Source organism: Stegodyphus dumicola, chromosome X2, assembly GCF_044657685.1.
Source record: "Stegodyphus dumicola isolate Sdum_Otavi_A_Nest chromosome X2, ASM4465768v1".
NCBI lineage: Eukaryota > Metazoa > Arthropoda > Arachnida > Araneae > Eresidae > Stegodyphus > Stegodyphus dumicola.
The window spans coordinates 145063636-145089646 of record NC_140781.1 but is presented as its reverse complement, the minus strand read 5'-3'; the positions used below and the strand labels follow the sequence as shown (position 1 = coordinate 145089646).

General features: G+C 31.5%; 1 protein-coding gene across 4 annotated transcripts in view; it reads left to right on the top strand.

Annotated features, from left to right (window-relative positions):
* Nucleotides 1-26011, top strand: part of Eip74EF (Ecdysone-induced protein E74) — a 560026-nt gene that overhangs the window by 283229 nt on the left and 250786 nt on the right. For all 4 annotated transcript variants that reach the window (XM_085809754.1, XM_035350255.2, XM_085809753.1 and 1 more), the window contains one exon: nt 10619-11264. In XM_085809754.1, coding sequence (XP_085665880.1) covers nt 10619-11264 — 646 coding nt within the window. The remainder of the gene's footprint in view (nt 1-10618; nt 11265-26011) is intronic.

Genomic DNA, 26011 nt, shown 5'->3' with positions numbered 1-26011 from the left:
TTCTTCATTATTCGTCTCTACTAGTTTTAACAAGTTACATAAAAACATATATAGTATTAAATATTATAAGAGTCCTTTCTCTGAACCATTTATGAAATGAAAAGAAAAGTAAACCGAAAAAGTAAGCTTTAAAGAGACAACTTTCTAGGTATTTAACTCTTAGAAATCTTAAAGAAGGCTCACCTAAACTGAAATATTCTTGGTGCATTCTGAAACAATTTAGTCTTTATGCTTCGCTTATTTAGAAATTTCCTCGTGATAAGCATTTATTATTTATTTAGACAACATTTCAAACTAAATTTAAACTAAATTTTTAATTAGTTTGAAATTTCACTTATTAAATACTCATCAAAACATACATAAACAAATAATAATAACGCATAGGAAATAATTCCAATTTATCGTGCTTATTTTCTACCTGTAAAAAATTTGTGTTGGTTACATTTTGTTATTCGAATGTACAAGCAGCTAAATATTTAGTTGAATTTACTTTCATTTCAAGTAATTCTAATATGTTCAATGAACCACTAAACAGCTAACATTTAGCATAAACTTCACATAAACAAATTATGAAAACTTCCCATATTTTCACAGAATGCTTCCCCGGTGGAACAAAACTTGAGTATATACAACAATGACCTCTTTTCTCTAAGTATTAAATTTTTTATAGACACTTACAGAAAAAATATATATGATTGTATATAAATAATTATACATTTCTTTGTTTTTTTACTACTATTTGACATCTGATGGTGTTCGGATTTGATAATGTTTGTAGCCTTTGAGAAAAGTTATTGGAAAATATCCTCATTGCAGATCGTATTAATCGGGTAATTGGGCTGTTTTGTTAGATTTGTTAATTTTCAACTGGGGTGGGAACTGTTCACATATAAAATTATTCAGACTCCAAATCATTGAATTCTTTAAATTTGCCTTCAAATTCTTGTCGTAATACAGCAATTTTCTTGCATATTCTTGAGATTTTTCATTTGGAATAATAGGGCGGAATTTAAGACGACAGAAAATGTGCGAAATGATTTGATTTCAGTTGCGTTTCCCATATCTGCAATTTAATTTTAAAAGCTGTGATAAAAATATATTTGTCGGTGATAAGTTTATCTTTTCTTTTAAGCTCTTTATGAGGAATATTTACATGGACGGTTAAATCAACAAGAAATGCTAAGTTGTCCATGTATCATTGTGTAGCTCATGGACGGTTTTATTTATTATTATTTTTTTCGTGTTATGAAAATTTTTATTTCATTTATTAAATCAAAATATCTTTTAATACAGTTCCTCGACTTGTATATAGTAAATCATTTCTCCGTATTCGCTTTCAATTTCTTCAAGCAGTACCACAAGTTTTCGATAATTCAGATCTCGTCTTCAAACAAAGTTTACTCTTTTAATTACCGTTTCGATATAAATCATTCATTTTGGAAACTTTTTGCTTCCAGGTGAAAAATGCAATGTGTAGCACAAAACGTACTTGAATATTTTCTGCTGTTATTAGATATCTTTAATTTTATCGCTACTCCATTTTTTTTACCAGCCATAGCTGCTGCACCATCGCTTGCAAATCCAACCATTTTATTCCTATTTAATTTAATTTATCTGTTACAGTTTCTTTTTTTTAATATTCCGTGCAACTTTGTCCTTTCATAGGATTTATTTCCAGCAATATTTCAACTATTTCAAATTCATCAAGAACACCTGATGGGAAAACCTCTATCTGTGATGTCAGTACTCTCGTCAACTGCTGTTAGACAAAACTGCAAAATCTATATTTTTTCCATTAAACTGATATCGTAAATCACTAGCGATTTCGTTAATACGTTCTGGTACTGTGATGGCTAACAAATTAATATTTTTAAGCCCAAAGAAGTTCAGCAGATTTAATTAAATGATCTTCAACGAAATCACCTTCACTAAATGGTTTTGATCTTTTGCCGAGACGAGTGCACAGTAAAACTTGCATGAACTGTTGTTTCACTGGATTTTATATCCTTCCGTATAAACATTGTATTCTTATTATAAGCCAGATTTTTAAAAGTGAAACTTTTCTTCCTTCAGTTAGCCTTCCAAAATTTAAAATTTTTCTTAAGTATTCGTTTCGGAATATCGACGTAAGTTGCATGCTTTTGAACTGATATTCCCTTATTATACATAAAATATACAATTTTATTGCTCATAGCGCCACAAAAGTACGTAATTTCCTATTTATCTTGAAAAACACATCCTTCTTCTTTCACATTTCTGCGCTTTGTTAAAGACACGACTTGCAGTTTAATTAAAATTACAATTATAATTTTGTTTACAACTTTCAACAAGAAATTCAACAAGAGGAATTTTCATAAGAAATTAGCATTTAAACGTTTTGCACAATTTCAAATGATTCAACAAGCCGTACGTTAGTTTGTGTCCATCTATTTAACATATGAATTGTATAGCTGTACATCCAGCTTACCAGCTGGTAACTGAAAGTAAAAGTATCAACTCATTAGGATGGGGAAAAGAAGGGTACAGCAGAATTTAAAAGTTTACCAACTATCGGCTGGTGAATAAATTTATTGATTATATCGACGTCGCAACTTAGCCTAGTCATGCGGCCTGGCATGCAAGCATGCAAAGTCTATAACTTTTTCATGTACCCGATATCTTAAGTCTAGCCTTTTTATTTGATTTTCATTCATTAACAATCGTGCATATAAACACGAACCATATGTTTCCAATATTATTTATATTTTAAATTTTTATTTCCTGAGATCCAATGATTAATGTCCTTTTTTCCCTTAAGCATCTTCTGCGGTCTGTCAGAGCTCTGTTACATACGTAATTTTCGGCTATGTGCCAGTGCTAGTTTCGAACTCAATTGAAATGTAATGACTGCTGAAATGTTTGCTAATGCTTTTCTGTTGTCTCAATACACACTATATTGCAATCCAGGGCCCTATGAATTTATGCTATGTCGAAATCTGTAAGCATTCCATTAAAACAAATACATAACAAAAATATTAGCTGGCCGCATGAAATTGCTTTTCAAGCCATATGCGATATATGGCCATATGCCAGTTTGATACCACTGACTTTTACAAGACCATGAATTCAACCTAGAGGAAATTATGATCAAATTGGATAGCGGGCACCAGAGAGTGCTTTCGCACTTAAGACTTTTATTGGTTATTTATGGTATTGTGTCTCTAAGTAAAATTATGAGCTAAGAAGCTAACGATGAAGACGTGGCCGAGATACTAGAGGACCATAAAAATGAGCTCAACAAAAAAAGAAGTACAACTTTCAGAAGCAGCAATAAAAGATGACTGTGGGAGAAATAGCTCCAAAAGAAGCGGGAAAAAATTGTCCAAGTTTCTGATCGGCGAAATTTGGGCTAAATGAAATAGCAAGCTACCGCATAAGCAGTTTCAATGACATTACCAGTCTCACTTCAAAGATATTTTAAAACGTAGACAAGAATAAATCACATTGGACAAATTTTGACTTGACCTGGGCCCATTGAGTCTGAAACAAAGTCCAGTAGACCATAGAGACAAAGAAAAGTTACGAAAAGATGCCCCCTGAAGACCAATTCATAGTTTAATTAATGTAATGACAAAGTTCGTATGACAGCAGGCTCGTGTAGTTTCTCTGTTTGATGACAGTATTACATTAATTGCTAAAACGCGTTACCGAAACCGAAAAGATAAAAGGAAATTGCAATTCCTTTTGCAGATAAAAAGAAAATGCAACTGAAATATGCGAATAGAAGTGACAATAGTTCAAATTTAAAAAAGAAAAGTGAGAGGTTTAAGGGAAAATATAAAACTAAAAAGAAGAAGTATCCTTTCAATTTCGGCCCACCAGCGGTCGAATGGTAAAGTTGCTGAACACTGGACGTTCCGACCTGAATTCGAATCCCGGCGAACGGGCTGTCTTGCATGGGCATTTCCCCACGTGTAACGTGTATACGAGTCAGTTTCTCTTATAAAGTCCTCCACGAAGGCCTTTCACCCCTTAGGCAGATATTTCTCATGTGCTTTGTCATAGTTAAATAAGCCAAATCAATCACCCTTTCATTTAAAGATTTAAACGGATAGCGATTTCTAGACATTATAAATATTGTAATCAGTGTAATAATTCAATTTTTGGTGAGTTAAGAACATTTGCATCTAGGGACAGAGGAGGAAATTATCAATATTCTGCACCCGCCCCATCTTATTTCAATTCGCCACCTCTGTTCTTTACGCTACTAATTAAGTTTACTTAATTCTTACTTAAGTTGCTCAATTATCTTAACTACTTTCATTCATCTTATCTTTTATTGCGTTAATTACGTCCATTTCAAGTAAGATCTGTACTTTTATTTCAAAGTCTAGAAAACTATTTGGCACAATTTTCAAAGTTTTTTAATCCTTTGAATGCTATAGACAGCTCATTCTCATTGCATCCGAGCGCAATTTGGTACATTTCGCCACTTGGAGATATATTTAATTTTAGTGCTTTCACCGAATTTTTTATTTATCTTCAAGCATTTAAGAGGTAAGATATTTAAACTAATCTTATTTAGTTTAAATATTATGTCTCCTATGTACCTAAAATAACATCTATAAACAATATCTATAAATCATGAATTTGTTTAAAAAAAGCCAAAAAGAAATCTATCTATGTCAAGACGTATAGATCAACCTTTCCATGTCTTATAAAGTTAACTGGGAATCGAACCCGGTACCTCTCTAGCTGAAGGCCATTTCTCTGGCCCTTAAATTGCAGAAGCAGTCTTCCTAGGCTTAAATACTCCTTGCTACTGAGAAACCACGTTGTCCTCATAATTTGCGATCCGATTAGTGATACGTATATAACGTTAGTCATTAAACAGAATTTTGTTAAGAATGTAAATTATTACTAATTAGTTTTAAACTAACCTTATTTTCATGCTACCTAATAAACTTCGGCTTTTCAATTTTCAGAAAGCAGCGTAAAGAAATAAACTATTTGCTAATAAAAATGTTTTTTAAAAATAATCTTTTTATCATTATAAAAATCACTATTTTATAATCAAATTGCTGTTTATAACGAAATTCGCTATTTTGTATCAATATTGCTGTTTATAATCAACATCACTTATCTATTATCAAAATCACTGTTTTAGAATAAAATCACATGCAGATCAAAATCACTGTTTTTATTAAATGGCTGTTTCATAAATCATTACAGAAGAGCCTTCTTTATTGATTCAAATAATGTTTTTTCAAACAACTCAAATGAAACATTTTCAGCAGTTAAGAAAGGAACTAAACATTTACAACACTGTTAAGCAAAAACATGCATTTAAAAATATTTACATATTTATATCAGTAAAAAAAGTAATGAGTCATCTTCTTTTGAGCTTTGTCTTGACACCGTTTAATGAGAAGTACCTCCTGAACAGATATTTTATAGGTTCCTATTTTTCCATCCAGTATACAAGATTACTGGTTTTCATTATAAAATATGTATCTGTCTTTAAAAGATGAAAAAATGAAAAAACGGTTTAAAATCGTAATTTGGTTTTCGGATACATTGATGCTATGTTTTTTAGCCATTGTTTTGATTAAGCCAAATTCTGTTAGGGAAATTTTACTGTATAATAGAGCCACACATAACAGCACTTAAATTGTGAAAACAGAATTGGAAATTGAATTTTTTTTAAAACTCTGAATCCAAATCCAATCATCTCGAGCTTTTTAATTGGAATTTTTTCTGTTGTTTCATTCACTTTCTCTTCTCTTATCATGTAAAAAGGCATTAAAAAATTAAACGAATCCCCAGTTTAGAAAGATCGCTAATCTCTTCGTTCTTAAGAATTTTCTAAGTGTTTCGTAAGAAGAACGTCACTTTGATCTTTGGTTCGAACTCATCACGAATATTAAAATTTAATACGTATTTTATTAGAAAAATCGTTAATCTTAGTTAGTTCAGTATCTAATTCAAAATCTTTCCAGTAAATGAGTATCATGTATCTAGGTTCATTGATGCATAATCGTAGATATAAAAATCACTTTGTACTAAATGAATTATCTAAAATTTTCTAAAATGACTGAAAAAGACACATCAAAGATTCTAGTAAATTATATAGAAATGAATGCAGAACATCCAAGTGAAGTATTTGCCATTTTTTGAGGAAATGTATCAGTTTACGATGACAGTATTCTAGATGAAACTCTTTGAAAATTGATGTTGAATCACTCAATATCATCCATGATAATCCATGATACTGTTTAATTATGCTCTAAATTTCATGTTCATCTTCATCTGCGGAAAACAATTACCGTGAGTTATTCAAAAGACAATAAATAGCTTCTTTGTCCTGCTGTCTTTCTGATATTAGAAACAAATGGAAAATTATGCTTATCATGCTGAAGTAACTGGAAAACAGTTATACTATATTTGTCTTTCGGCTGTTCTTCAAATTCCTTCAACTTTTAGAAAATTCAGAATGTTTTCCGGTGTGAATCTTTTGAAGAATCCGCTCTCGAAGCCGTGAATCACTCGCTAGCTTATTTTTTATTACCGCGTTATCTGTTTCCTGAAAAATGACAAACGATGAAACAAGATGAGCACCAAAAATGTGTTTGTTCATTAAAAAAATTGTTTCTGCTGCAGAAAACGCGCGATGCAAGATTTTTCCTCAGCCAAAGATAATAAACATACGTCAACGTAACAGATGTCTTCCTGGACCGGCGGACTTTGTCAACATATGTAAAAGAGCTGATTTCTTGTTAAAAAAAAAAAAAAAATCACTAACGACTCCGTGCAGGAATACAGCAATTATTTTAATTATTGTTTGCGTGATAACGATGAAAACTTCTAACTTTTCTTTTCTAAATTTTACTAATAGATGAACTCATTCAGTTAACTCTGATTTTGCCTTGATAATTTGCCGTTTAACACGTTGACTGCCTGCCACTGGGTATACGTACTATCTGACCTCAGACTGCCAACGCAAGTTGTACCATTCCTTTATCGTACTGTTAATGAGTGCCCGTTGTTCTTGTGCACTCGGACTGTGGGATATTGTTTCGCATGACAGAAAACCGTTTAGTTTCAAACAGCTCGCAGAAATTAAGAATCTTCAGTGGTTTATTTCTCTTCTAATATATTAGGATACATTTTGAACATTAAGTCGTTGGTACCGTTTCATTGTTAACAAACACTGCGGCATCCCCCATTCGTACTGTTGTGGTGTAAAACCGGTATTACATCAACTAACTTTTCGGAAATATTTTTTTTCTTTTTTCTGGATGTCCGATTGGTTGACTACGAGGAACGGAGCTTTAAGAGAAATATTTTCATCTCAATTGGAAAACTGCCCACGTAGCTAGCCGGGACATCGGTTCCAGGGAACCTGTTTCGGGTAGGAATCTTCTGTGGTAGGAAAAAGAGAAGCTCGATTCTCGGAAAAGGCTCTCCTAGCGTCATGTGCGTCGTTTTGATGTAATAACACCATAAGTAGTTGGGACATCCAGCTAACCCAAGATGATCCGTGGTGTGAATAAGTTCATTTTAACTCTGGGCACATTTGATTTTTCGTGCTTTGCTCACCGAAACGTAGTATACTCAAAACGTTTGTTCGTAAATCGTCATCCTTTCCTAAACCCGAATTTCACCACTTTGCTTTTCAAGATTCGAAGAGCAATATAATTTTCTACCAATATCTTCCTTCTAAAGATTAATTTCTTCTTTCAAGCATTAGTTTATAGTTCCGAGGCCTGAAGTGTTTTCTTTCTATTCGTCTATGAATTTTTCTATTCGTCTTCTTTTAAAAATGTCTATGAATAAACATTTTTAAGCAATTAATTCCTGTGTTATTTCTTGTGCTTTATTTTTGTTTAAATGACTTGGAGGGAAAAGGGCTAAGAATTTTTATTTGGAACACTTAATTGAGGATGAAATAGATAAAAGCAGGAAAACTTGTGATGGGTTTTAATTGGCTCAATTTTGTAAAATTTATTCATAAAAACAGAAACTTTTACAGAAAAGTAACGGCTGCTTAAATGACGCTTATTATGAGTGAGGAAGGAAATTATTTTCTTTCTTTAAAGAATTATCGTCGTAATATTAAACAGAAAACATCAAAACTTTTTTTTCGGGTGCTACAAAGCATTATTTTAGTATCAGTAGATGCGAAAGCAAAGAAATTCTTCAAATGATACAAAGTTTGACAATTAAGCCTTTGCGGCACAGTGTGTCCGGACACACCTAAAATTTTCCTTCTGTACGCACAGAAAAATTGAATGAAAAAAGGATTTATAGGTTACTATAGGTTACTCTGAACCTTCTTTATTTATAGTAGATGGCAGCTCATCACAAACCAGTCCATATATTTTAGCCATGTTTAGTTTTTTAAGACCCTCATTTTTCAACCAAATCTTCCAGATTATTTTAGGGTATAAAAGGAATTGTTTGAAAAGAAATTTCTATGTTTTTTTTTGGCTGTATACTAATCTCCTTATTCTATATTAGTTTTAAATTTTTACCTTGAAATCTTGCCTAAAATCAAGCGGCGAACCCTAGGTGTACCCGGACAGGGCTCACCGATAATCTAGGAGAACTGAGGGTCTGTATTCTTTGTTTCTCCGCATCTCATCGGTCAGTTCATTGACAACAATGCTCGTTTCAGCAGTCTTTTCGAAGCTCTATTCAATCAGTGTGCCACTTTGGGCACAACCACAGAATTAAAACGATAAGTGCTATCTTCATAAGATTTTACTTGTGTACTCCTCTAGGCCTAATTAGACTGCCTACCTTTTTTCTATCAAAACTCCGACTTTAAAAGGTAGTGTGCCGGAAAGGGTTAAATAACGAGTACTTATTTGTAACACTAGAATTGGCCAAACTGACCCGAACTAATAGGGGTATGCCAAAGCAAATACATCGCAGCTGCCTACTAGGTTGCGCGATAGTAGCATTCAGAAGTGCAGAGTTAAAAGCTTCTTAAAACCTAGTACCTCTGGAACGTTTGTCAAGAGATGGCTGATACTAAAATCAATTAGAGAACTGTTGTGAAGCCGTTCGTTAAACAGGACGAAAAATTATCTGAAAATTTTAATCGGTGAACAATGCTTATCAAAAGCACGTATGCATGAATGGCCTCGTCGCTTCGAAAATGATCCAGAATGTTTGTATTTTTTTGTGGTTTGGAGCAGAGAGTTCCCTACCACCAAACCAAATCGTTAATCGTGAAGTTTCCGAGGGTTTTAGGCACGGAGTGTTGTACGAGTGGGGCCAGACTGGCCGAATAGAGATTGGATATTGCAGCATGATAACGCGTTACCTTATTCATCACTCTTGTTAACTAAATATTTGGGGGAAAAAATTATACACTTGTGTATTTGTTCGTACAGTTCAGATCTCGAACCGTGCAACTTTTTATCTTTTCAGAATATTGAAATCTAGAGTCTCAAAGGATATTAAAAGGAATATGACGTCGGTTTTGAGGCGCATGACTTTGCACGACCTATGCATCTAGTATTTGTTACGCTAGCGCAGGCGCATTGTCTTGCAGGGGAATGGTTGTGAAGGAGATAATTTTTAGTTTATTGTTAATAATGTTGTTCTGTAAGAATGTTCTCATTCTTTAATTTTTGTACCTCGTATGCAGTTTATATTAGAGAAGGAAAAGAAGCCGAACCGTTGCTTCCTATTGTTAAACTGTTCCTCTCTGTAAGTTTCATAGGGAAAGCATAAGTTTAATATTTTCTGTATTGTATTATGATTTCAGTATAGACTGTTAAAATTTTGAAAGCTTCCATACGTTTTATTGTAGCACACTCGCTCTTTTACTTTATTATTTAGAGAAAAATATCTTGAAAGCAAGTACAAATGCGAAGGTAATGAAAGGTTATTTGTATAAAGAAAAAGAAATATTTAGAAAAGGTTATTTGTAATGAACTAATTAAAGAATTAAATGAAATTAAATTAAGGATCTAACTAAATTAATGTAAATTAGTGGGTAACTTAAATTAATTAATGAGTTAATTAAATTGAAGCGCTAAAAGACTTAAAATGTTATTACATATTGCAAAATAGCACTGATTAGAAAGTAATGGTAGTGGGAATTAATGGAAAAACTAATCATCTAACGCCAAGATTCAGTACATTTGTTTGACAATAGTTTGAGCAGAAATTTACAATAGTTTGGCTAAAAACGCTTTTTGTCGGTAATCAGTTGAATACGTTACCTTCTTTTGCTGAATTTAAATAGCTCGAAGCGAAGAAATTGGAAATTTTCATAGAAACTTGATCATGTTCGAAGCCTCAGAGTAAATAAATGAAGCAGAACAATTGGAAATTTTGGTGGGCTTTTTTCCCTCGCGAGTACACTTTTTTATCGTGTATTCTGATTTAATTTCTTTGTTAAGAAAACAATTTTAATTTCTTAAAACATTTAAATGTCAAACTCCAGTAATATCCACTTAGTTTAAGGGTAAATGATTACTTTTTCAAATTTTAATCACTCATTTTGTTACTGAGGAATCAAATTCCTCAATCACTTTTTTGACCGAAAAACTACGTATTTGTCTTTTAGCAAGATAAAGTAAACATATTTTATCCGCAACTAAATTGTTATTTTTACTTACAGGATAGCGGTCCAAATATTGTCGTTGAACAGGCTAATGATGTCTTGCAAGAGCTCAGCCAGAATGATCTCCATGGATTGGTCCCTGAAACAGAAGAGGAAGAGATTCTTCGACACATTTCAGATCCCGGATTCGAACTGGAAAGCATCTTCGCAGTCATTTCCAATGGCGAAACGAACACAAAAACCAATCAAGACGAAGAGAATGAGACAATTATTCTCTCTGCACAACAGTTCCAGCAACAGCTGGAAGAATTCGGGCAGCAGCAAGAACAGCAACAACAACAACAGCAGCAGCAGCAACAACAACAACAGAAAGATGAATCTATGGCCGTGGTCACATCTTCTTTTAATATGGCCGATTCATCATGCTTATACACCAGCGGCATCAGCAATATGGCCGTATCGAATCCTCTTCTGCATCAAAGGCTTACGTCAAATGTAACGCCTTCATTATCCTCTTCCAACAGCCAGGGACCAGGATCGAGCCTGCTAGCGTCAGTTCTAGCGTCCTCTTCCACAATCTCCACTTCTTCCTCATCCGGACCTTCAACTTCCAAAAAAACATTATCGACTTCCTCCACGGTGTCGTCGGTGATACCATCCTCGAGTACAGAAAGCTCAATGATAAAAGAAGAAGTCGTTCTTTGTAAGTACTTTTTAGATTAGCTTTGATGTTTTTATTTTTCCTTTTGTAATTACTTGTAATGAATCGAGGACCAAAAAAAAAATGCTTTTATAATTCTTTAGTTATTTTCTTAAATTTATTGTGTTTTAGGCAGGGGACGTTAGCTTATTTCGCAAAACGTTATGCCAAAAAGTGTTTTTTTAAGGGAGATAGTTTATATATACCTATATTGAGTATGTTACTTCTGTTTAGAAAAATTAAAACATCAAGAAAATGCTAACAAACCAACCTGAAATTTGACTCATGTGTTAGTTATCATGAGAGATGCAAATGATTAAAATTTTATTTGCTTAAAAAAAAATATATATATACACGCACTTGAATTGAAATCTGACATCTGACTTGGAGGATATGAAAAGATCATAAAATTTAAATCTCAGTCATTATTAGGTGGGAAAGGAAACGAAAAATGAAAATTTGCACAGGCAATAAAAACATTCTAGAATGCTTATTATTTAAGCCTGTACAAAACATCTTCCTCCCCTGGATACATAATAGAAATAATTTTTCATCGCAAGAAGAAAACATTTGCTAAATTTAGCTTTGGTTAATTCAGCCTTCAAATCCAATCATTATACATATTTTTCCTTTTATTTTTGTCATGTGTAACTTAAATACAAATTTATTAGAAAGTAGCTTCCCATAGAAAGTAACTCTCTTATAATTTACGAAATTTATTAACTTATCCTCTATTTATCGGAATTCCATCAGTCAAATAAAACATTATTCAAATAAAACATTATTAAACTCATAAAAATATGTTTATAGAAATTTGAAATATCTAATTACTATATTTATGAAATAATTTTTCTCTAGCACCTTCTTTAAATCATAATTAACACATACAGACCAAGAATTATATTTCGGTATTTACCCATATTAAATGCTTTACTATTAAACAAAAAAATCATTTTAATTAAGTGATGTTATTTCATTTAGTTTATATATTATGTTCACAAAAGTCCTTATTTTCACAATCGTTAGTCGTAGACATGTACTTCCTGTTATAAAAGTGTTTTAAATGGCGCAAATATTCATATTGTGGCATTTTTAAAGATATCAGTTTTGCAAATTTACGAAATCTTAACTTTCTATATGCTGTCCTTATAATATTAAGGAAAATGTTACACTCATTATAAAAAATGAAACTCAAAATTTTCACTCCCCTACGACGAAAATTGATCGAGATTAGTTCCAAAATGTGCAATTTTTGACGTCATTTTCAATTTGTATTGAGGAGTCGGTTCATAAATCAATTAGAATAATTCGAGGTTGATCCCATTCCTCCTTAAATACCTTTTAATGATATTCTTTTGTTATTTACTAGTGCCTTTAATTTAAAATTTTGTTGCATTTGGTATGTCAAAAGAATTTTCAAACAAGAAATTTATTAGTTTAAATAGAAGTAATCTATTAGTTTTCAAAATCTAAAAAGTACATTATTTGTATTCTCGTGAATATTTATTACTTTTAAATCATAATTTGGCAATCTAATAAAAAATCATAAAACTACAAATATTTTTCATTTTTATTTCATGCAAATAATATTACAAGTTGGTTACATGCCAATACGAAAGCCTTTCGGTGTTTTCTAAAACACGAATTCTGTAAGATTCTGCGAATAAGATCTCCATTTTGAAGGAAAAAAATTACATCCATTAATACTTTTACAATAATCTACATTGAATTGCCTGTCATTTAAAATCAGAAAACTTTTTCTAAACTGATACTTTATTTTTAGTTACGTACAAATGAAAACATTTCGCAGTTCAGTCTTCCGACAGTAATATCAAACATAAGGGTAAATTTTTGTCTTACGAGAGTCACACTTACGAGATTTATTTTATTTATAACGAGTGTAAAGTTTTCCGAAATATAAATATGAAGACTGGAGGAACATTTAAAAAGTTAACTTTCGTACTCTAACCAAAATTGATTTCTTTAAATTTAAAAATGCAAAAACGTGATTATTTGCGTCATTTAAAATATTTTTGTAGTTAGAAATGTATGTCTACAACCAGTGGTTGCGAAAATAAAGGCTGGGTAAGGCCTTTTGTAGACATAATGTATATATTTTATATATTTCTTATATTCATAGATTTATTTTTTAACTTCCTATACTATTTTCTACGAAATAGCTTTAGTTAATAGGCTTGTCTGCAAAATTAAGAAAATTTGCATATTATATCGAATTTCTGAAATACTAATGGACAGATTTTAATGAAATTTGTTATGAATATACATTTTAACATAAAAAGAGCGTACCATTCAAAAGTCATTTTAAGTACGCATGATTTATCAGTAAAGCTCATACTGCATAAATGTCCAAAATCCACGTTCCCTGATATCGAACTGAAAAGGAGTCTAATATAAGGTATGTTCCTCTCTCAAAACAAGACAGGTCGCGCAGCATGACGGCATACTGGCCAGGAGGCAGTTGAGTCCCTGTGGCAGTGAATCCCACTCCTGCAGCAAGGTAGTTTTCAACTACTGGGGATAATTCTTGGACGGGAATGGCGGGATGAAATAGGCCTCTCAAGAGCGTCCCAGACGTCCTCTATAGGGTTAAGATCAGAAGATCTGGCTAGCCAATCCATGCTGTGAATATTCTCATTTTCCAGGTAGTCGTCGACCAGCTGAGCCATATGTAGACAAGCATTGTCATCCATTAACAGCAACCCAGGACTAACTGCCCCTGAAAAGTCGAACATCGGGACTAAGATTTCCTCTCTATACCTTATAGTAGTCAGGAAGCCTTTGTCAAACACATGCAGGGGTGTGTGGCCATTCAACATAATGCTCTTCCAAACCAAACTTCTATTGTTTTCATCACTAAATCTTTAAATCTGCAACCGATTTTTGAAAACTGAAGTTATCAAATGTTATTATCAAAATTTGAATAGAAATTTTTTTGATGGCTCCGAGACGTTTAAAGTGTTTTCAGAACTCTTTATGTTCTGGGAAAACAATATCAGGTACCAGTTTTGAGACATGAATGGACCTGTTTTTATGTTTTCGAGGAAAAAACCAAGTTTTGATATACGGGGATATTTTTTCTCTCTTCTTGCGAATGTAAATAATTGCATCTTGGAGGATTATTACTTTTATAATGTGTGTCCTTTAGTTAACTTTTTCTTTAATCATTTTTTCTACTTTTAAAGTGTAATAAAAAACTGAAACTGTTGGTAATTGTTGTTTTGGTTACGGGTTAATCTAATCTTCACTAAGACGATATTTTCCCTGTATAGGTGGTTAAAAATAAGGAAACAGTATGTACTACAATCTGATACAAGATGAAAATTCCCAAGACATGTGACGAAGGCCAATTACGTTTGCGTAATATTTTGTTGCCGCTTTAGCCAGTTTCACCAATTCTTCTCCATCTTTTATTTTCTGGTCTGTTCCTTCACTCTTAATTCTTTATTAGTCATTCGGAATTAAGCTAATCATGGGTTGGCAATAATGGCACATAAAAACAGTCTGTGCATGTTCTAACTATTATCTGATAAGCAGTGACATCTTAAGCATAATCGCTATTGAAATTGAGGAATGAAAATTCGAGTGCTTTGCTATTGATTACGCGTACTTTTTCCGATGTCTGCTGCTTGAAATGTCTGCATGTCTGTTTCCTATTGTACAGGAAAATATTGTTTAGAATCGTATTACTGAATTTGACAGTCAGCATATCATTACAAAATTCTGCTTTATGCTTGCATATTCATTACCCAACAGCAAGATATAAAGTTTCCCCGTTTTGATTTAATTTTTAAATTTTAAGCGGGGCAATATATTCTTCTTCTGTATAGTGGTTATAGATTAGATGTGGTCGCGTCTTAGATTACTTTGCATTAGAATGGCGCCAGCATTAGAAAAATATCGACCAGGGCGCCGAATGATTTGCCGTGCAGATTATGCATGCGAAATATTTAGTTAGGCTTCTAAAATTGTCTGTTTAACTGGGTCACATCAATCAAATTTAATCCTCTGTTTGCATTGTCTAAGCACAGATTCAAAAATAAATGTGCGTCTTTAATTGATCGTTTTTATATTCATGCGTTTCTTTTGTGTGTTCTCGTTTGATGAAAATGCCACATTAGCCTGAATAAGACGGTGTTTTTAATTTTAAAACCCGTCTGAAAACCACACCAATCTTTTTTAAGCACAGCGTAATAATTTGATAAGATAATTTATCACGTGTTCCTGAAAATTTGCTTTTCAAGAGCTATCTGCTTTATGTTACTTAGAAATATGATTTTCTTATAATTTTTACGCATAATTTCGTATATTTTTATTGATTTAAAAGCCTAATCTTTCGGCATATTATTACTATTCTCGAAAAAATCTGCATCCAGAATCTGTAATTTCCAGAATCTAATTGCAGTTCGTATGAAATTAAATGTTTAAGCGTTTTCTCAGTTCTTATTTTGTTGCTTGCGAAATCTATTGTAAAATATTAAAATATGCCTATATAGCTGTTATAGCTATGTTTTGTTTTATTTAGCTATGATAAAGCTCTCGAGGCGTATCTGCCTAAGGGGAGGGATGCCTTCCTGGAGGACTTTCTAAGGAAACTGGCTCAGATACACATTACACATGTTGAAAACCACGAAAACAGCCATGCTGCCAGACCGCAACGTTCGCCGGGATTCGATCCGCGGTCCGAACTACTAGTGTTCAGCGATTCTACCGCTCGCCTACTGGTGGCACATATGCAAATATGCATGCACGTTAATTAGGTTAATTAATTAAGGCAAAGCAACACGAGAGCTATCTGCCTATGGGGAGAGGTGCCTTTATGGAGGTCTTTTTAGAGGAAATGGCTTGTAGCTGCGTTACACATGGAGAAAACCACGAAAACTCACGTACCGCCATGCTATTCACTATGATTTGAACCCTGATCAGACTACTAGCGTTCAACGACTTTAACGCTTGACCGCGGAAAGGCCAAATATACCTTTAAAAATACTATAGAAGTAGTGTATGATTTTTTATAAAAATGGGCATATTAGTAAAAGAAATTTAATTCCTCATCAAGGAACAACCATTTGCCACAAATGAAAATAATGTCAAAAATCTGATCGCAATTTTATGGAAATTATCAATTCGCAGGGGTGTTTTCCCCTCGCTTTTTTTCTTGATGTATTCGAAACCTTTTGTGTATTCTAATTAATAAAAAAGCTTTTGCTGTATGATAAATGCATAATATATGCACACTAAATCTGGTGAATTGCACGTACTTCATAAATTATTATTGTTGGTCTCTGTAACATTCTTGCAACTTTTAATTTTGCTAAAACGTTTTTCCAAAACTTTCAACTTTATCTCTTTGATGTCCTTCTTATTCATCAAAATCTATCAATTTTAGTAAATGACTCTAATTCTAAACCCTAGTACTCAACTTAGTTTTATCGCATCAGCTTGTTTTCTCTAGCTCTGTTATATTAAAAAGATGGTGGTCTATATCCCTTGCGCGTACTGTTTCCGAATCGGCACACTTGCGCAGAGTATTTTTTACTCCTTGTAGAGGAAGCTCCGCGTTATCTTCTGAAACAGCCGATTCTTTTCTACCTTTGTTGAAATTAATACTAAAATACGTTTAGTTTTGTATTTAAGCATATCTTCCTCTATCATTTTCCCGTGGAAATCTTTTTTAATTTCATGATTCTTGAAAAGCAGGCGAGTGGCCGAGCGGTAAAGGTGCTGTGCGTTAGCATTTCAACTAGCATGGTTCGAATACCGCCGAAAGAGTAAGCTGCATGGGTGTTTTCCTCATGTGTAACGTTAATAGGAACCAAATGTTCCTTAGAAAATCTGCTACGAAGACATGCCTAGCTTAGACAGATAGCTCGCGTGTGCTTTGGCATAATCAAATTAAACCAAAGCCTGCTACGTCATTATAAGAAGTATGAGTTCATATTTCGTTTCTCGAATAATCAAAACAAATATATCATTAGAGATAATCTTCAGAATTCAGTCAATTTGTTTTTGAAGCTACTTTGAAGTTGTGTAACATGTACGTAGACTGAGGATTATGTAAAATATGCATACGAATTCCTGTAAGTTTTTCTTTGAAAATTAAAATACAAATCAACTTAACCAGTTTATTTTCGGCTGTTCAGAAAAACTAAATTTTGTCTGTGTATTAACATTTGTATTTTCGAAGGTTTTTTTTTTCCGATAGCTAATTAAGCAAAGGTGAGTGTATCTTCGATATATTATGACTTATATTGTGGTGAAGTGAAATGAACTATACTGATAATGAAATCTAACACATATTTTGGGCCAATCCAGTCGTTATCAGTATTTTTTGTTTGTTTGTTTGTTTAGACATAAAGCCTCTGTTGAGTAATATTATTTTCAGCTTTCAGGTATGATTGAAGAAAAATTTTTTTAAGTAAAAGCAGCAGATGATAAGACAAATGAACCAACCATAACTGTTAAAATTATGAAAGCAAAAAAACATGTCCTTCAGTTTTTTCCTACCCCCTTCTTTGCCATATGTCGCACTGTCTCCCAGTCAAACCTTTCTGATATGACTGATAGTTTCACATCGGTATTATGAGATGTCAGAGTAATTCTTCCACTATAAGAGTGTAACATACCTAGCTACACTCGTAGCTGCTCATTCTCGATACAAATGCCATATTTATTCTCTTTTGATCACTAACCCATGGGTTAAACAAACGTTTAATGATTATTTCGTCAAAACTCTATGTTCATTAAAATACAAACGAAACAACTTAAACACGTTCTAGAATGTTAATATAAGTTATTTTTAATAGAAAATGGAACTTTGTTTAAGTTTTTATTTAGAGTAATATGTTCGTGATTTTATCTATTTAAGAATGCAAAAAAAATTAAGAAGAGGAAGAAAAAATGTATTTTCTGTCATACGTTATTATTGTTGACGTCACTCTTAGGATAGTTTTAACATTATTGTCCGCCTTGCCTTTCATTTATGAACTTGACTTTTTAAATGCCATACCTAACACTAGATAGCGCCACAAGTAATTCATTTTACATGCTAAAAAATTTGTTTAGCCTCCATATGAAGAAATATTATAAATTTAGATTTCGTAAACGATCTTGTAAAAATAAAATAGCTTTTATCCATTTCAGAGAAATAATACCAAATGCTTTTCAAATTATTATAAATCAATTAATTTGGAATAATTTTTGAATAGATAATAGTGATCGAGCATAATGAAAGTAAGATTTAATTTCATACCCTTCAAAATGAATTTTTGAGGATGGGCAGTAGCTTTTGGAAATTCCAGCTGTTAACCTTGGGAAGGTAAGATTTAAAGTAAATACATATTTAAAAAATATTATTCTCTTATTTTTGTGTCACTACTACTAATCTCTGATTAATACGTAGTCTTTTATCATTATGTATTACTAATAATCGTGTATGTTTTAGGGCAGGAAACAATGCTTATGAATTTTTGCAGATGAACTTCGGAAGAGAGGATTTTTTTAGTAAAATTTTGATAGATTTTTAAAACATCTTAAAGAATTTTATTTTATATGCCTGCAACTAAATCTTCATTTCTTAATCAAAGCATTTTCAGAAAAAATATTACATTAAATCAGTATGTAATATTTTTACATACCAAAGCTTTCCCTCTATTTTATATGATCTGGAAGCAAATATAGTAGTACGCTTGTCTGCTCTAACTAAATTTCATGTTAGTAGTCAATGAATTACTAATTGGTAATTTGCCGTATAGATAGCAGCTCCATCCGAGTTTTAACAACTTTAGTTTATACCTCTCAAAATCGAAACAAAATTATGTATTTAAAAACTATAATTAAAAATAAATAAATAAATAAAATTATTATTTCCAGATTAAAATATGTTTGTAAATTTACATTTCTGATGTCTCGCATTTAAATAAAAAAGCTAAAAATATCTATACATAAAATGTTTAAATACTTTTTCGATACTCCTTAATTCGTAAATTTTTTTGGCAATTGTGTTATATATTCCTTCCCCAAATCGAAATATGATTTATAAAGGGAAAGAATTCTTTAGTGGAAGATGCATCGAGCGAAGAGCTAAGGGATATACTCGTGACCCATAGATGGCAGCACGATCATTGTCATTCAGTGAACAGAGGTATAATTAGTTCTTTTATTTGCCAAGAGATGGCAGCACAACCGCAGTAACTCTAATTCAATGAAATTCGCATGAGATTTATGGAAAATTTAATGTTTTGGATTGTCCATACTTACACATGCTCACTAACTTAAAATTACTACTCTTAACAATAAATTATGACTCGTCAGACACCGTCTTCCACCCAACTTTATTTCAAAGAGAAAATTAAAAATGTATTTATTATTCAGCGTATAAATTAGAAATTCTGTAAAAATTTACGAAGAATAACTGATTACATACTTATTGTAATTATTGTTGTCTTTCAATTATCCAAACTTCAGGTGTCCGGTAAAATTAAATTTGTTGTAAAAGCGTTTTTAATAGATTCACAACTGAAAACACTTGATGCAGTTTTTTCGTGCTGCACAACTAAGAAAGTATAAATAAATTTCTAACTCATTTGCCGTCTATGGAAAATTTTTTGTATTTTTTTCTTTTTTCTATTTATGTATGCATTATTAATAACGTTATGCAAAGATTGTGCAGGATATATTTTAAAACACTGTTAATTTGGAAAAATGTATATGACATGTAAATTCATCCACAATGATCAGCAAATATGCAGTCTATATATATTATTACATACTATGTACAAGCCTGTTGTTCTTTGCTTGGCCCGTGAATCATTATTAACCACAACAAAATGCTGCTTTCTTAAGAATAAACTAAATTAATGTGATGTCTTTGTGCAAATTCCTTTTTTATAACTAGAAGTTTACTGTATGTAGTCAATCTGGCATTGCTTTTCTTAACGTTATTTTTTTATTTATTTCTTTATTTTGTCCCTGAAGCCAAAGTGTCATTTTTCTTTAAATGTAGAGTATAATATTTATATAAATATATTTTAAATGTTATTAATCTCTGTTGAAATGAAATGCAATGTACAAAAAATAAAATTACTTATCTCTGAAAAGAAATACAGCGTAATTATTGGCGTTTTTCAAATACTTGGGTAGGATATTTCATCTATTTTTTTTAAATAGGATTTTCAAATAGAAATTCATTCCTCAAAATTATTATTTATTATGTTTAGAGATGTTTCAAGGTTAAATTATTTATGAGAATGCTTTTCGGATTCTTCTAAAAGACTGTGTACATTTTTTCCTATCTAAAATGCATATAATTTTCTCTTAAATAGGAGGCATTCGTACGCCTTTTTATTTTTAACAATTGAAAGTTGTTGAATATTTCCCATAACTAATGTTGCTTTCTTTAGAAATGCTTTTGAACACTAGATGGCGCCACTATTTCTTAACCGGCTGTGAACAAACAGGACGAAGCAAAAAGTGAGAAGTGATGACGTAGTCATGATGACACTACTGCTTTATGCATTTTAGACTAAACCATTAAAAAATTTAATAATACTTACTCAATTTTAAAATAATAGATAAAATGTGCTACTCTTTTAACATAAAGTTCCGTGGGTTTATTTTTATTTGCAGGTTTTTTATTTAATGCACGTTTATTTCTAATCATTTCTTTATCTGCATGTTAACTGAGAGAATTTTTATACTGCTTCTAAGATAGCTATAATAGCAGCTATTTAAATTTACTCAAAAAAAATTTTACATTGACATAGTTTTAAACATATATGACATATATGGCACCATTTCTGCTAACCTACGTTTGATTTTTTGCCTAATTGTAAATTTTGCATTGTTATAATTCTCTTCCGATTCAATATAATAATAGATATTTTTTTAATAATTTTGTAATTTATACTTATATCTATAAATGTATGTAAGATTGTTACCTTAATTTTGACAAAATAGCTTTACTCAGAGTACCTAATACAGTACTTTTAATTTTTCAAAAGTGTGAGTAAAGGAAGCAGGTCTTTTTATGCCAATTACTTTGATGTTTTATACTATTATATTTTATCTAGAATGCTAATCTAGCACAAAATCTAATCAATAATTAGTTACAAAGGATACAATAAGAATAAATTTAACAAGTACTTAACAAAATTAATTTGTTAAATACTTGTTATTCTTGTTGTTACTATTCATAATACCGAAGATATTAATGATTAACTCATAGAAGTCAGATGCTTTTTGATTTCCTGTGGGGTGGAGTATACCTTTTGCGGTACTTTTTGAAAATAATGTTTTCTCTGGAACGAGTTTTTGTCTCTCGTTTCCCTTGACCATTAAATAATTCGGTTTTAGTTTGTGACACAATTTGATTTTCTTCTCAATCTCTATTTAAAACCTCTTTAATAATATCAAAATTTAAAACAATTCCATCTTCTAAAACAAATCCTTTATCTAAAACGTGGTTTCTCAGTAATTTGAGGCAGAGCGCGAAATGAGACCTCTGATTAAAACAAACTGCACATTTTGAAAAGAACCAACTTAGTCCAGTTTAGAGTCATAGCAGAGTTTTCAATCTATATGCATTTCGTCGAAACTGAGAACGCATATTTCTACAGAATACAAATATTCGCCTCTTTCCTTCTTTAGTATTTTATTAGCTAAATTTAAGTGTAGTCCAAAAATTCAAAGTGATAAAAACATCACTTTGAATTCTTGGGCTACACTAAAATTTAGCGCACCATTTCTTTAATTTGCTAATACTAGGAAAAGATACTCCAATTTTTTTCTTAATTTTTTTCTTTCCAAAAATCATAGCTTTAAGATGACAGAGCTCTTATGACAATGCAACGTGAAATATCTTCGCTAGTCCACCTGATTTTCCCTTCTTTTTCAGTAATACATTAATCTGCGTCTTTATAAAAATAGGCTTTAGACATTTTTCCAAATTCTCCGATTTGTGCTTCCCCCCCCCCAAAAAAAAAATTCGCTATTTGAGATTTTAATTTCTGATATCAATTTCTGTCTAGATGTCGTCCACCTTCTTTGCCACTGAACAAACATTCTAAAATTTTTCTTTTCTCTTTTTCAATACTTTAATACAATTTTCTAAGGATATTATTTTGTTCTTCAAATTATCAATGCATTCTTGTTTATCCTTAAACTTAGGGCATTCAGGAATATCTACATTTGATTTATTATTGTCATCATCAGTTTCGATTTATTATTGTCATCATAATTTACTTTCGGCACAGCATTCCATTTCAACAGTTTCTTTTTGTGGCTATCCAAGCAAGCGATTTTTCATATAATCTTCATAAACACTGCATAGAAAATGTTCGCTGCAGATTTTTCCGCTCTTCACATTAATAGAATCTTGTCTTTGACATTTGTGTATCCATTGTTTCATCAAAAGCAAAATCTCATTTGGATCCTTTGGCTCCATGAAATAAAATGTCTCATCCTTTCGTACTTCTGTAAGTGCTACAGCACGTTACTACAGCGCAAAAAGCCATATTACCTAAACGATACTTTACAATATAGAATTTAAAATAAAACTGACTAAAATTACATATATATAAATTATTTTAAATATATACATTATTAGAAAACAGATATATGTGTGATTAAAATTAATTTGGGATATGTAACCTCTAGAAAAGCGTCTCGCAGCTGAATGAAACTACAGTTTTAAACGCGGAAAATCAGAACAGGTGGCATCACAGTGACGTCAGATTAATGCCTGTTAAGTCCCCCCCCCCCCGTGCTGTGAAGCTAAATGGTGCCATTGTTTCTTAGCGCTAGTTTGTTTCGTTGCGATGTAGACAATAAATAAAATACAATATTTTGCGGCCCATAATATGCATTTTTTTTTACTCCAAAATGTACCCTAAAATTAGCCTGCATCTTATAACCCGAGGATATAACTTCGTTCGAAGACGCAAGCTGATTCGACTGAAAAAATATCGTTAAATATTTTTTCGCGCATCATATAAAATAGTTGTCTTTATTACAAATGTCAGTAATAACACTGTTAGAAAAAAGCAGCAGAGTTTTAATATTTGCTTGACAGTACGCCCTTAAAAAAACATTGCTATCATTAAACTAGGTACTTCGATCTTTTTCTGTCCAATCCGCGTATTTGTCGTAAATTCTAACCCAATAGATCACAGTATGTCTTATGCACGGGGTGCATCTTATAGGCCGGGAAATAATTTGAGTAGTTATGAATAAATAATTAACTGAAATATAAAATCATAAAATTAAGTCTAAGACTTTGTAGAAGAATTTTCCATCAAAATATTAAAAATTATTTTTAAATATTAAAAAAATGTGAAAAGCTATCCAAGTATTTTATTTTTGATCTTAAATAAAAATAATATCTACCATTGCCTACTTATGAAACTAAAATTTTGCTGCTGTTTAAAATTAAATCTCATTTCCAAAGGGATTTCAATTTGAAAAGGTTCGTTTATTATTCATCTCTTTTTGAATGCAAAATTATGTGAACTAAAGAATTTCAAAACATTAAAAAGCTTTTGGAACAAAATTAAAATCAGAAATATGCATAGATGTTTCTAATATTTTTACTACAATTAAAATTCATCATGAAACAGTTGATATCAGACAAGAAATATTCAGAAATTTTTGAAGTGCCTACCCAAGAAATATTCAGAAATTTTTAAATAAACCAGCTATAGAGTGTCAGAGACTTGTTTTATTCATAATACTGATAAATTACGCCTTCTCCAAAAGGTCAAGCGTCCTAGTTAAAATGACTTCTTAAATGATTAACTTATACTGCACTAGGTTACACATTTCTATATTACTGAAGATAAATGAAAGATCCCTCATTTGGCAAGTTCAACCAGTAATCTAGTGGTAAAGCCTCCTGAATAACAGAAGTTCGGCCGGGCTTTGACTGATTATATTTCGTGGTTTTCCCATGTGTAAATTGAATACAATCCAGTGTTCCTTAGAAAAGTCCCTCATGAAGGCGTCTCATCTCTTAGGCAGATAACCTGTGTTTATTTTGTGATGCTCAAATTCATCATTTGGTAACAGTATCAGATTATCCTACGTATCAGTTCGGATACGATTTTTTTCACAAAATATTTTCAGGAAAAAGTTAGGTGTATTTTTATTTTAGATTTTAGATTTTTAGGATACAGCGATTAAAATATTTATCTTTTACATGCCGCAGTTTCGATTTTGTAAGGTAATGTTGCGAGTAATCAATGATAGATGGCGCCACAAACGATTTCTTTTTAAAACCTTTCTCTTTCGCCTTCCTCAAATGTTAAAAGCGTTAATCAAAAATATTTACGTTAGACTATGAATTAGACAAAAGAAATAATATTTCGGGGTAAATTTGATTTTTGTAAAATTTTATCTTCAACCACATTTCTTCAAAAAAGTGTAAAGCACAACTTTTTTTAAACTCACATATTCTCGATGAGAATTTTCGTAAACGAGTTATCAGTGTTCTTTAATTCGAAAATTAAATCTCATTTCCAAAGGGATTTCAATTTGAAAAGGTTCGTTTATTATTCATCTCTTTTTGAATGCAAAATTATGTGAACTAAAGAATTTCAAAACATTAAAAAGTTTTTGGAACAAAATTAAAATCAGAAATATGCATAGATGTTTCTAATATTTTTACTACAATTAAAATTCATCATGAAACAGTTGATATCAGACAAGAAATATTCAGAAATTTTTGAAGTGCCTACCCAAGAAATATTCAGAAATTTTTAAATAAACCAGCTATAGAGTGTCAGAGACTTGTTTTATTCATAATACTGATAAATTACGCCAACAAAATCTTTTCGTGACTGATAAATTACGCTAACAAAATTTGTTCGGCAACACTACCATTATATTCCATTAAAATTTTGATTACTGAAATTTCAACTATAAAAATCCTCAGTAACTCCAAATGAATATTTCCCACATCCGAACTAATTATTTTCTTATCGAAAAAATTTAATTAAAAAATTCAATCTTTCGGCTTTCGTTAATTCGAACTCGAATTTTTTCGATTAGCTGATTCCCCACCACCACCACCACCACTGTTTGAAAAGATCGTTCAAACCTTCTGTATAGAATTCTTAAATAAAAAAGTAATTTGCATCCCCGCTGCAGAGCATTTAGTCCTTTTCTCAGCCAGCTTTACTGTTATATGTATGAGTATTTTAAATTGTATAAAGAATATCGTAATTTGTTTTAGTTTTTGTATGAGTATTTTGAACTGTACCATAAAGAAAATAGTAATTTATTTCTTTTGTTTGGATAAGAATAGAGTTCCTCTTTAAGATATCAAAAGCAGCAATTCAAAATATTGTTTGCTTTAATATTTCTTGTAATTTTTATTTCTTTGAAAGGGGGGAAATATTATTTCTTACTCTCGCAGTAAAACCCTTCTTATTCTCAAGAAATAATATTGAAATATTCTTTTTGAATCATTATCGAGCCTTTTTTTAATTTGGCTTATATCGTATATTTTCTGTAGTGGGTAACTCAAACTTTTCTCTTTTTACTTTTCATCGTTATCTTGAGGAATTGAAATAGATTTTGTTGGCACTCATAGATGGCAGCACTGTATCGTTGATTAGCTTTCGAATTTTAATAGACATGATGATTAATACTAATAGTGGTGTATCATTTTCTTAATAATAAGTTTGTTTAATAATACATAATTTTCTATGACATATTTCTAATAATTACAGTAAACT